At 45.0% G+C, this 13,307-nt stretch overlaps 1 protein-coding gene across 3 annotated transcripts in view; it reads right to left on the reverse strand.

Annotated features, from left to right (window-relative positions):
* Positions 1 to 13,307, reverse strand: part of CCDC149 (coiled-coil domain containing 149) — a 66,981-nt gene that overhangs the window by 9,588 nt on the left and 44,086 nt on the right. For 2 of the 3 annotated variants that reach the window (XM_038752587.1, XM_038752588.1), the window contains exons 8-11: positions 11,798 to 11,882; positions 9,880 to 10,024; positions 3,305 to 3,381; positions 628 to 660 (exon numbers count right to left, since the gene is read on the reverse strand). In XM_038752587.1, coding sequence (XP_038608515.1) covers positions 628 to 660; positions 3,305 to 3,381; positions 9,880 to 10,024; positions 11,798 to 11,882 — 340 coding nt within the window. The remainder of the gene's footprint in view (positions 1 to 627; positions 661 to 3,304; positions 3,382 to 9,879; positions 10,025 to 11,797; positions 11,883 to 13,307) is intronic. The other variant, XM_038752589.1, reaches the window with a different exon arrangement.

A 13,307-nucleotide genomic window follows, 5' to 3' on the forward strand; every position in this document is an offset into this window, starting at 1 on the left:
CTCTGGAAAGCAAAAAGCTTGCTTCTAACTTTCTCTATGATAGGTTAAATGGAGACATTATGGGGCCCAAAACACCACATAACAGCACCACTCAGCTGGAATATAGTTGCACTTGAACTGGAAGGTAGAAGAATTATTTTTTCTACTTTTCCCCCAGGTTTGAACAACCTACTGTTATCTTGGCACCTTTAAGCCCATAGTTCGTAAATGGAGAGGGGAGCCGCCTCTGCAAATATGCATGAAATAAATGAATCCTGTGTCAGTCAGTCAATCTTATTATTCAGTGCTTACTGTGTGTACTAAGCACTAGGGAGATTACCAAGTAACAATAAACAGACACATTTCCTGCCCACAGTGAGCATCCCACACATTTTGGAGAGTCGATAAACACAGACACAGGCCCAGAATAAAGTGTTTTGCCGAATGCTTCAAATCTAGTTTTACCTTACAGAATATGCTCTGGACAAATTAGCCACTCCTCCTACGGCTCTCTAACCACTGGACAGCAAAACCAGACCACTGTGGGAATGTTCAGGATCCCACAGTTTCCACTGATTTACATGCAATGACAATACTTGTGAATTGCTAAAATTAGCTAGAAAAATATGCATTTCAAACAGAACCTACTCCCAAATCCCACGGAAACTTTGTAGCTCAGACCTTCGGGCAGCAGAAAGAAGGAAAGAAAGAATCGTTACTGAATAAATATTCATTCGGTGCCTTACCTAAACATGACAGTGTCAGAGAAGAAAATCTCAGCGTTCATTTTTTAAACATCATTTTTTAATGTACTGTGCCAAAACCAATTGACTATGAGTTTTCCCGCGCACTCTTTGCCTAAATAAATCAGGACCCCAATGCACAAACAGCAAAGGCAGTGCTACCTACTGGGAGATGTCACAGAAAATGTTGAAACTGAAAACAATAAAAGCAAAAGACAAGCAACCGGAAGACAACACTGCTTTCACACCACTGAAGAGTTATTTGGAGAAACAAACTATTAAAACTCCTAAGAGATAAGAATCATCAACGGTTCCTACTGGGGAAGACCAATGGTCCATCCAGCCCAGAATACTGTCTGCCAACAGAGACAACTGGGAGTTTGGAGGTGAGGATAATGGTATTTGTTAAGTGTTTACTATGTGTCAAGCACTGTTTTAAGAGCTGGGGTAGATACAAGCTAATCAAGTTGGACACAGTCCCTGTCCCACATGGGGCTCACAGTCTTAATCCCCATTTGATAGATGAGGTAACTGAGGCCCAGAGAAGTTAGGTGACTTGTCCAAGGTCACACAGCAGACAAGTGGCAGGGCAGGGAGCCTTCTGATTGCTAGGCTATTGCTGTTGCTATTCATTTTGGAGCGACTCTGTTGGAAATAGCTCTGTAGGAAACAAACCCAATCAATCACTTGTATTTATTGAGCACTTACTGTGTGTAGAGCACTGTACTAAGTGCTTGGGAGAGCAAGATATAACAGAGTTGGTAAACATGTTACCTGTCCACAATGAGCTTAGTCTACCGGGGAAGACAGGCATTAATGTACATATCCATAATACGTTTATATTAATATCTGTCTCCCCCTCTACACTGCAAGCTCACTGTGGGCAGGGAATGTATCAATCAGCCTTGTTATATTTTACTCTCCCAAGTGCTTAGTACAGCACTTTGCACACAGCAAGTGCTCAATAAATGCAAACTGACTGATTGATTGATAAATATATTACAGATACATATATAAGGGCTGTGGGGCTGAGGGAGAGGTGGATAAAGGGGGCAAATCCAAGTGCAACTGTGACACTAAAGGGAATGGGAGAAGAGGAAATAAGGGCTTAGTCAGGGGAGGCCTCTTGGAAGAGATGTGCCTTCGATAAGTCTTTGCAGGTGGGGAGAGTGATTGTCAGATATGAAGAGGGAGGGTGCTCCAGGCTGGAGGACCTCAGGATTTATATTATGGAAACTTTAGAGGGCTGCTTACTGCCTAGATCACCACTGGGCTCTCACGTGTAACAGGGAAGCAGAGGATACAGTTGAAGGGAAACAGAGATTGACTGGAAAGCGTTAACTGAAACCTCACATCCTGCTAGCAAAGTGGAGGAGTGGTGATAATCCCCCATTTCTACTCAGGGTGAAAGTCAGTAAAGGAAGGGAGAACACTGGGCTGAGCACAATGGGATGGAGATCGCAGAATTAATTTCCCGGGAGCAACCAGGCCTGAGAAGGAGCTTCCTCAATGCCTGATGGAGAATCTCCACCGGACACAGAGTGGAACATCACTGGACAAGTTTGTTCAAACTGAAGTTTGAGGACAAACACAGAAATAGGCTCCAATGGCCACAGAAGTGTTCTCAGCAGGGCCGGCAGAAGATAGCTTAATAGGAGTTTCCGCTCCAAGTTTTATGACTCTGACGACAGAGAGAGCCAAACACATTCAAGCGCTGCAGACCCACAGGATTTACAGAAGGAACAGAATGTAGCAAACCACAAATCAACAACAGAATAAATAAAAGAACTGTGGCTCTTTGCCGCTTACATTTAATGACATTGCAAACATCAAGTATTTCATATCGTGGTGATCAATGTGAACGGTCCTGGTATTTACCACAATATCTTTGTTCGACCCATCTCTGTAGCTTTATAAATTCATACACTCTGGGACCGCGAGTCAGGAGACCTGGGGAAGAACCCCAGTTCTGCCTCCATTCTACTGTGTTACCTTGGGCAAGCCACTTCACCTCTAAGGACCTCGGTTTCCTCATTTGCAAAATGGGGTGGATGGAGATTGTGATTTTCATGTGGGACATGGACTGCATCTGATTCCATAATCTTGTATCTAACCCAGCACAAAGCATGTAATAAGTACTTAATAAATCCCATCCTCATTCTTATTATTATTGCTTAAATAACATATTGAGTTTGTAGATTGCTTTTTTTTTTTTAAAGATTTTCCCAAAGCACTCCTACGTTACTTATCTCATTCTGTCCTTCCAATATCCCTGTGAGTCAGAGGCAGGTATTATTATCCCCATTCTACAGATGAGAAAACTGAGGTGCAGAGATGTTAATGATTTGCTCAGGGTCACAAGGGAGGCAAACAGAAGAGCGAGGACGAGTATCCAGATCCCCTGAATCTCGGACCCGTGTCCTACCCTCTAGACAATGCTGCCTCTAAAAACTAAACTAAATAACTAACTAATAACTATTGGGTTTTTTCAATAACTAAAAAACCCTAAGTGCCTCTGGGTCAACGCTCTGATGGTCTCCAGGAAAAGGTGCAAGGTGAACGGATCTCATGACACGACTCACCTGGGAGACTCCACAAACCAGAAACTTCCAAAGTTCTCAACTTTTTCTCCAGTTCAGCCACCCGGTTACCAAGGATTCTGTAAAAGGGCCAGACGATTCAAATGAATTACTAATCAATGTTTGATTAGCAGCCAACTTACAAGGTTATCAGCAAAAACACACGCAGTTTCTATGACATCTGCTTCCCACCCTACGATAAGCATCTTTTGGGGATTACATAAAAGGTACAGGCCTCAAAAAGGGCACTCTACCCCCACGCTTGCATTTCATTCCTCTCCCCCATCCCATTTCAATCGATGGTGGCTGGGAAATGATTTTCTTATCATTTCCAAGTTAGCTAAATCTCTCCAGTCTAGAAACTGGGTTAAAAATTTCAGCCGATCTTTTTTTTCGGGGGGGGATGTGGGGGGTTTGGGGTTTTTTTTGAGATTCTCTGACACTCTGGTCTCTGGTGACTGGGAATCAACCTAATTGTCAGGATTACGATTCATGTCACAGCCAAAATCAGACATATAAAAGTGATGCTACCCAGCTCCTCCAGACTCCAAAGGGAAAAAGAAAAGACAATTCCGGAAGGGAGTGGGGGGAGACCAGGCTCTCAACTTTATCTGAATCAATTTGCTTGGTCTTAATTAATATTCCCTCTAAGTCCCTGGCAAACTCTTTGACTTTGCCAAGTTTGGTTTCTTTCAACTGAGGATGGTATTTACAGCTTTGCCTGCCTGGCCTTAGTGAAGTACTAAATTCTTCATAGTCTTTATCAATTACTTTCAATTTTCACTCTATTTGTTGGGTTTCCTCTGTTTTCAAGTTCCTGACCCTTAAATAAATATGCTCTTAGTAATCTCACGCAGTATTTTTTTTTTTAGCTCTGAAAGCAAGTAGGGCGGAGGAAAGTTTTAAAAACATCGGAAAACAAAATCAGGCAACTCTGCAACTAGCTGAAATGGATCCAGTTGTCCAAGGTAGACAACATGGTATATTGCTAGTGAGAAAAGAACAACTCTGATCAAAAAACTCCATTACAAACGAGACCCAAGGAAGCAAAAGAGAAAACAGCACCAGGTTCTACAAGCATCTGGCATGACAACACAACAAGAGGGAGACTTTCTGTGTGCAACAATAATAATAATAGTGGTATTTGTTAGGCACTTTGTGCAAATCACTGTGCTAAGCGCTGGGGGTAGATACAAGATAATTATGGCCCATGTGGGACTCACAGTTTGAACAGGAAGGAGGGCAGGTATTGAATCCCCATTTTACAGGTTAGGGAATTGCAGCATAGAGAAGTTAAGTGACTTGCACAGGGTCACACGGCAGGTTTGGGATGGAGCCGGGTTTAGAACCCAGGTTTTCTGACTCTTAGGCCTGTGCTCTTTCCACTAGACCACACTGTTTCTCACCACACAATGTAGCCTGGACTGCGGACCTAATGTTGACCTTTTCACATGCCTTGATAGGTGGATTTCACTGTCAGTGTTCATCTTCTTCCATTACGAAGAACAACGTTGGGACACAAATTCCTCCTTCCCCAACTGATGGGTTTGCAATCCAATCACCCAAACACCCATTTTCGATGCCTGTTCCTTAAGGAGCTCAGATACTCAATATGCTCTTGATCACTGTTCCCAAGAGGCAAGGGAAAAGGCTTAGTCCAGTGCCTGGCACATAAGTGCTTAACAAATACCATTTTAAAAAGAAAAAAGGCTGAACTCTTTGTCTTTGGAGAGATGGAGCTTAGGAGAGCACCGAGCGGTGTTCGAGCAGTTTTTCTAAATAAATCAGTTCTCCTCTTTTTCAAACTGAACCTAAAAATAAAGAACTGAGTTGTTCCCAAAGGCTGGCTTTCAATTTTCCCCACTTCTACCCTAAGGGGCACAGCTCCATCCCTTCCTTTGCATCAAACAGAAAACTCCTTACCATCAGCTTTAAGGAGGAACTCAGTCAGGTCGATCAGGCACTCTTCTGATCTTGCCGATCTACTACAAACCAATCCACACAGAGTCCACTCCTCTAACGCCAAACTATACTCTCTGTACCTCAATCTCGTCTATCCCACTGCCCATACTTTCCCCCAGGCCTGGAAATCCCTCCCTCTTCATATCCGACAGTCCACCCTTCTCCCCACCTTCAATTCCTTCCTAAAATCTCATCTCCTCCGAGAGGCCTTCCCAGACTTAGCCCTTTATTTCCCCATCCACCCTCCCTTCTGTGTTGACCATACATAGAGAAGCAGCATGGGTCAATGGAAAGAGCACAGGCTTGGGAGTCAGAGGTCATGGGTTCAAATCCCGGCTCTGCCAATTGTCAGCTGTGTGACCTTGGACAAGTCACTTAACTTCTCTGGGCCTCAGTTACCTCATCTGTAAAATGGGGATTAAGACTGTGAGCCCCACGTGGGACAACCTGATCACCTTGTATCCTCCCCAGCGCTTAGAACAGTGCTTTGCACATAGTAAGTGCTTAACAAATGCCATCATTATTATTATTATTATTTGTCTGTGTATCCCTTGTGCACTTTGATGCTCACCCAGCCCCACAGCACTTAAATATTCTTCTACTTCTCCTGTCCCTAATTTTAATGTCTGTCTCTCCCTGTAAATTATTAATCTATCTCTCTACCTATCAATCTAATCTGCATTCCTAACAAAGGGGTGCAGAGTTCTTAGTGACACTCAAGGTGATTGCCTGTTGGACCATCACCATTGCAAGGAGGGGTAAAGGGCAAGTAGTTGGAAACAAGTAAAGAAGGTCTAACTCCAGGCTCAGAATGACTCCAAGAGCTCACTCAATCAATCAATAGTATTTACTGGGTGCTTAGTAGGTACAGAGTACTGTACTAAGTGCTTGGGAGAGTAAAACAGAACAGAATTAGCCCACTTTCTAGACTGTGAGCCCACTGTTGGGTAGGGACCGTCTCTATATGTTGCCAACTTGTACTTCCCAAGCGCTTAGTACAGTGCTCTGCACACAGTGAGCGCTCAATAAATACGATTGAATGAATTAGCAGATACATTCCCTTCCCACAACGAGCTGACAGTCTAGAGGGGGAAACAGACATTTAAATGGAACACTGTAGTGGGGGACACAAGCGTTAATAAAAGAGCTGTGTCAATCACCTCCTACCCCGATATTTATAATGTGCTCTTCGGAAATGTGGCTGTGATAGAGTTTGTCCCCAGATATGACCACTACTGCTACTGCAAATCATTACTGGGAGAAACAGTGAACCATTAGAATTCTTGGTATACTTCCCCAACCTGAACCACCCAGCCACAAACCCATGGAAAATAAAAAGTTTGGGGATTCTTAGACAGCATTAAAAATGAAAGAATTGAACACGAAAAACCCAGCCACACCAGCTACCTGCAATTAATCTCTCGGTTCTTTAGTGGCACTGTGGGTGGAAACTGTCTGTCCCATTTCCCGGAGGGGAAGTTACCCTTGGAGGCAGTGCAGGCTGGGAAGGACAAATTGGGAGGGCCCTTTTTTTGAGGACGAGGTCCAAAGCATATCTCCCCTTATTGAGAGTTTCATCGCTCAGGAAGTTCAGGGAGCAAACACCATTTGATTGCTTTAGGATCTGCTGCATTTCTCCTGCTGCACTGTTTAGACTGTGAATTCATGTGGGCTCCGCCACTTGTCAGCTCTGTGACTTTGGGCAAGTCACTTCACTTCTCTGGGCCTCAGTTCCCTCATCTGTCAAATGGGGATTAAGATTGTGAGCCCCACATGGGACAGCCTGATCACCTTGTATCCTCCCCAGCACTTAGAACAGTGTTTTGCACATAGTAAGCACTTAACAAATGCCATTATTATTATTATTATTATTATGTGGGACAGGGACTGTGTTGGCCCTGATTAATTTATATCTACCTCAGCATTTAGGACAGTGCTTGACACAAAGTAAACGCTTAACAAATGCCATAGTCATTATCATCATTATTATTAATAAAGGCAACCAACCATGTGCCCCTTTCAAAACTGCCTGGCAACTGGAGCCTTCAGGGAAAAGGCTTTTTTTAAAAAAAAAAAAAAAAAAGAAAGGCATTTGTTAAGTACTCACTTTGTGCCAGGTTCTGTACTAAGCACTGGGGTAGAAAATCAGCATGGCTTAGTGGAAAGAGCACGGGCTCTGGAGTCAGAGGTCATGGGTTCAAATCCCGGCTCTGCCAACTGTCAGCTGCGTGACTTTGGGCAAGTCACTTAACTTCTCTGTGCCTCAGTTACCTCATCTGTAAAATGGGGATTGAGACTGTGAGCTCCCCCTGCGACAACCTTGTAACCTCCCCAGCGCTTAGAAAAGTGCTTGGCACATAGTAAGCGCTTAATAAATGCCATCATTATTACAAGCTAATCAAGTTGTACACAGTCTCTGTCCCATATGGGTCTCACAGTCTTAATCCCCATTTTATAAATGTGGTATCTAAGGCACGGAGAAGTTAAGTGACCTGCCCAAGGTTATACTGCACACAGCAGAGAAGCAGCGTGGTCTAGTGGAAAGAGCACAGACCTGGGAGTTAGAAGAACCGAGGTTCTCATCCCAACTCTACCACTTGTCTACTGCGTGATCTAGGGCATGTCACTTAACTTCTCTGTGCCTCAATTATCTCACCTGTAAAATGGGAATTAAGAGACTGTGAGCCCCATGTGAGACAGGGACTATGTCCAACTTGATTAACTTGTAACTACCCCAGCACTTAGTACAGTGCCTGGTTCACAGTAAACAGCCAACAAATAGAAATAAAAAAAAGTTCCCTATCCTGGGGAGATGCTGATTTCTTCCTTTCACCTTAAGAGAAAGTAATCATTTTAACATCTGGTTGTTTTGTTCCTTGGTTAAGATTCTTTTCCCTTCTTCTTTTGAAAAATAATTGTTAAATTTCTGTCAAGGATTTACCCGTCAGGTCTTGAGGATTGCCCCTTCTCCCTTCGCTGGTCACTGGCTTCTTTCTAAAGGCTCTGCATCTCTGCTGAAATCCTCCTTCCATTCTCAATTTTCTTAGTTCGTGTTTTCCATCACTTTCCACCTACCCCCCAATGGCCATGGTAAAGCTGGGGATCCTCTCTTCCCATCATCTCGCCAGAGTCTGAGGTCAGAGAGGACGGCTTAAGTGCTTTCAAGTTACCATGTTTTTATCAATCGTTGGACGCTTCCCATTTCCCCCTCTGCGCTTTCACCTCCTGCTCTGATTTCCTCCAAAGCTGCGGACACTCTTTCAAAAATCATTCAATTCAAACTTGTTTTTACTTTTCCCCTTTCTTTGGTGGGAGATGGAGAAAGGTCAAACTTTGAGTCACCCACATTCCACAGACCCAATTTCACCATAGCTTCCAATGCCCCATGCATCCTACAGTACTTAAATGAGTGCTTACTCTGTATAAGGCACTGTACCAAGAGTGGGGGCGGGGTGGGGGGAACCTGAACTCACCCAAGCGCTTAGTACAGTGCTCACAGTACAGAGTTAGTAGGCATGATCCCTGCCTTCATGAAGCTGACAATCTTGGGTGCAGGGAGCGGATTCTACATTTGTAAGAACCAGGTCCTGATATTCCTAACGACATCAAAAAACACTTCCTTTCCACAACAATTCCTCTGGTTGGCCCCACTCCCCAACCCCTGGGAGACTGAACTGGGGAATTTGATAATGCTGAGCTCACAGAATTCACCAAACAGTTCAAACTCACACAATCTTTCTTGCCAGAATCCACCCCAGAGGCATCAGCAGCTAACAGAAGGGCCAGGTTGGAAGGGGGGAGGGAAGTGGGAAAGGGAGGGATGGAGAACAGTAAATCATCGCTGAGCGAATCGCTGACTATTCCCAACCATCACCATTCCCAAGAATCAAAGCCAATCCACTTCGGCCTGAAAAGTTGATATCGGCACAAGTTGAGAAATGGACAGATGGGCAGCCACCTCCTCCTCCCCTCATAGTCCCTTATTCTGGAGGACACGGTGTTGATTTCTCAGAGGGGGGCAGGAGGTACCCATCCCAGCCACCTCTGCCACCCACCTGTCCATTGCTGCAAACCAATCGCTGCCCAAAGGAGGGGCCCATGATGACAGGAATAGCTTCCCCTGTTCCCATCGGAACCCCAACTTCTGGGCAGAGGAGGCTGGAGCAAGATTCAAGTGGCAGGGACTGGATCAGTCAACATTAGTTGCTTTGATGTGGTTGATTTTTTTTATGGCATTTGTTAAGTGTTTCCTATTGGCAGGCACTGTACTAAGCGCTGGGGTACACTCAAGCTAATCGATTTGGACCCAATCTGGGTCCCACATGAGGCTCACAGTCTTAACCCTCATTTTACAGATGAGGTAACTGAGGCCCAGGGGAGTTAAGTGACTTGCCCAAGGTCACGTGGCAGACAGAGGTTGATGTGCTTGAACTGTCGATGGTTAATTTTCAGCGACTGGTTCTAGCACCCAAACGAGATGGTTCCCGGCAACCAGGCTCCAAATCCTGAATCCTGAAGACCCAGATGAGACGGCAATCTGGACATCCTTTTTTCCCCTCCCCACCACATGGCTATTGGAATGAACCTTTTGGCCCATTTTACATCGGACTACCCACTTGTTGGTCTGCCTCTGGTGTTGAATGACCATGTTCTTCTCGTGGATCGTCTCCAACAGGGCAGTCGCCAAAGATTTGAGGTCAGAAATGGACTGAGGGGTGGCAGGCAGGCTGCATCCGTGGTCTTCGGATAATAAATCTTGGACTGAGGGAGGGAATAAAGAAGCAGATATTCAGTTTCAGAAGCAGATATTCAGTTTTAGTTTTCCCATGGGTGAGAATATATTCAGCTTCATTTTGGCACTAATCACACTGCTTCTCCGTATTCATTTTATTATATTCCTCTTGGGTTCTTCCTCCATTTCTGACTGCAGACACACTAAAGGACAATACCTGGTAGAATCTCCTTCTCCTAACCTGCACACCCAATGTCACCCTTTGAAGTGCTTTTAATACCTTAAATTTATAGTGCTTTCAGTCCCTGTCCCCACCTCACATAACAGACATCACCAATTATCTCGTTTATCTGAAAGCAACTTTGTGTGAGGTAGGGACGGGCAAGTGTTTTCATTCCCTTTATACAGATGAGGAAAATGGAACACAGAGAGGTTAACTGATTCACCTAAGGTCACAGAGGAGACCTGGGGTTGAGCTGGGAATAACAGTAATAATAGCACTTAGATATTTACTATGTGCCACGAAATATGCTAAGTGCTGGGGTAGATATGTGATAATCAGGTTGGACACAGTCCCTGTCCCACATGAGGCTTACGGTTTAAGAAAGCGGGAGAATAAGAATTTTATCTCCATCTTATAGGTGAAGAAACTGAGGCACAAAGAGGTTAAGTGACTTGGCCAAGCTCACATAGCAGGCAAGTGGCAGGGGCAGAATTTGAATCTCTAAGGCAAGCAACTCTCCGACACTAAACCCATCACAGTAGAACCTGAATCATTCTTGGTGTCAGGGGGCACATCAAGCAATCGATACTCCAGGTGAACAAGAGACATAGTTAAATGGGATCCAATACCATGCATGCTACATTAAACCCTCGGTTTGGCATCAGAGAGACACAGGAGTGGGAGAGGGGAAGGGGTTGACTGCAAAAATCTGTCTGTCCTGATATCCGTCTGTCTGTCCATCCGTCTTTCTGTCCTAATGCCCGTCTGTCTGTCCGTCCATCCATCTGTCTTAATGTCCACCTGTCCGTCCGTCTGTCTGTACGTCTGTCTGTCCGTTGGGGAAGAGCAAAGGGATGCTATGTGATCTTGGGCAGATCACTGCACTTCTCTGTGCCTCAGCTCCCTCATCTGAGGAGCGGGGATTGAGCCTGTGAGTCCATTTATATTAATGCTAATGATGCCTTTTTACTTGTTTTGATGTCTGTCTCCCCCCTTCTAGACTGCAAGCCCATTGTGGGCAGGGATTGTCTCTCTGTTGCTGAATTGTACTTTCCAGGTGCTTAGTCCAGTGCTCTGCATACAGTAAGAGCTCAATAAATACAATAGAATGAATGAATGCATTAAGGAGGGGGAGAGAGACATCGATACAAATAAATAAAACCATTGTTGGGTAGGGACTATGTCTGTCTGTTGCCGAATTGTACTTTCCAAGCGCTTAGTACAGTGCTCTGCACACAGTAAGTGCTCAATAAATACGATCGAATGAATGAAACCCAGGACAGATTTCCTCCAAAGCTGCTGGAGTCAAATGGAGTAGCTCCGGGGTGGCTGTTTGAGAATTCCACACCTCATTTCCCAAGCAACCAAACACACGGAAGAGTGGCCTTAGCCGTTTAAGGGGAAGGGCTCCTTTTAAATTTAACCAGGCCATATGGGCATTGTTTCCTAAATAGCTCAGGTTCAGGTGAAATGGACTGAACCCTGCTGTGCATTTTTGGGCTTGGGTCAGAAAGGGCCTTGAAATTATTCTGGCTAAAGCCCTCAGCCCTAAGGAAAGGCACAGAGGTTCACGCTGTACCTTGCTTTGCTGACAGGACTCCAGTCAGGGAGCTGCTACCGGATCTGCCCTGCGACTTTGAGTTCTTCCGCCTCTCCAGGGCACTCTACAAAAACAGCAAAAAGAGACAGGGCTCAGAAAAGACTGTCCTGTGCATGATGAGAAACCTTATCACTAAGAGCAGAGCCCCTGGGGGAACAGAAAGTGAGTACTGAAACGGTCTAATATTTCCCAACTTCCCGACCACCCGTAAGCCACCCTCCTCTCCTCAGGGACTACACCATCGTCTGCTGTTTTTGTTTGCTACCACCCGAACTCAGTATCCAAAGGGGCTCTCTAATGCCATTGATGAAGATGATACTCATCATCATCAATGGTATTTATTGAGGGCTTACTGTGTACAGAGCAATTGGGAGAGTACAGTACAACAGAGTTGGCAAACATGTTCCCTGCCCACAACGAGCTAGAGGGAGAGAAGATGCTGGTTAGATGCTGGTGAGAAGTCTCCCCTCTCGATGAGGGTTCCCTTAGGCTGTAGGACAAACGCCAGCAAGACTCACTGCATCTGAGAGAGTGTGGAACTGCGTCACAAACCTCAGCTGTTCCCGCTGGACCCCAGAGGGCCAGTGGGGCTGTCGCCAGTTTACGCAGGGCCTGGATGAGAACAGCTTGCTGAGCCCCACACCCTTGAAACAACAATGAACTGGGAAGCAACCAGCAAAGAGAATCAGATTCCTCACTGTGTTTCTGGGATGTATATTGTCCACAAGTCTCCCACCAGCCTTCTCACCCGCTCTCTTTTTACAGGGAACTGAATGAGGCTCAGTGTCTTCCAAAAGGTCACCCATCAAGTGAGTAGCAAAAGAGGGATTAGCCGTCACACCTTCCTAGTCTCCCGTCGAAAACTAGGAACATTGAAAGGTACACGAAATCCTTGGCGAAAACACTTGTAAAGGTTACATTCTGCCTCGGGATGGGTGTGGCTTATGATTGGGGAGAAAGAAACCCCATGAAACAAGAAGTTAAACTCCCCCACCCACGGGAGACCGGCCAATAGCACAGAAATAATGATGACATTTATTAAGCACTTTGTACATGCCAAATATTTTACTAAGGGCTGAATACAAGACAGTAAACACAAGATAATTAGATCAGTCACAGGCCCACATGGACAGTCTATGAGAGAAAATGGGCATTTCATTCCTATTTTACAGATGAGAAAACTGAAGCACAGAGAAGTTAAGGGACTGGCCTGAGGCCAAAAAGCAGGCCAGCTGCCTCAACGTTGGGCAAAACAAATCTCGTGTGGACCAGAGGGTGTTTGAAGGATGTGATGCAGGAGACCTGGTTTTATACAGGACTAGTGTGCTGGGGTACTAATCTTGAACAGGAACCAAAGTTGCTTAAGTAATTTTGAGCAGGAGGACTTGTTTGGGAAACTGCATGGGATTGTGTTAATATTGAAGAAACTGACTGATGTCCTGTTAAACTCAATTGGTGTTTCTTCCTGGTGCCAGAGGCTTGAAGCTTT

The sequence above is a fragment of the Tachyglossus aculeatus genome, chromosome 10, assembly GCF_015852505.1.
Source record: "Tachyglossus aculeatus isolate mTacAcu1 chromosome 10, mTacAcu1.pri, whole genome shotgun sequence".
Lineage (NCBI taxonomy): Eukaryota > Metazoa > Chordata > Mammalia > Monotremata > Tachyglossidae > Tachyglossus > Tachyglossus aculeatus.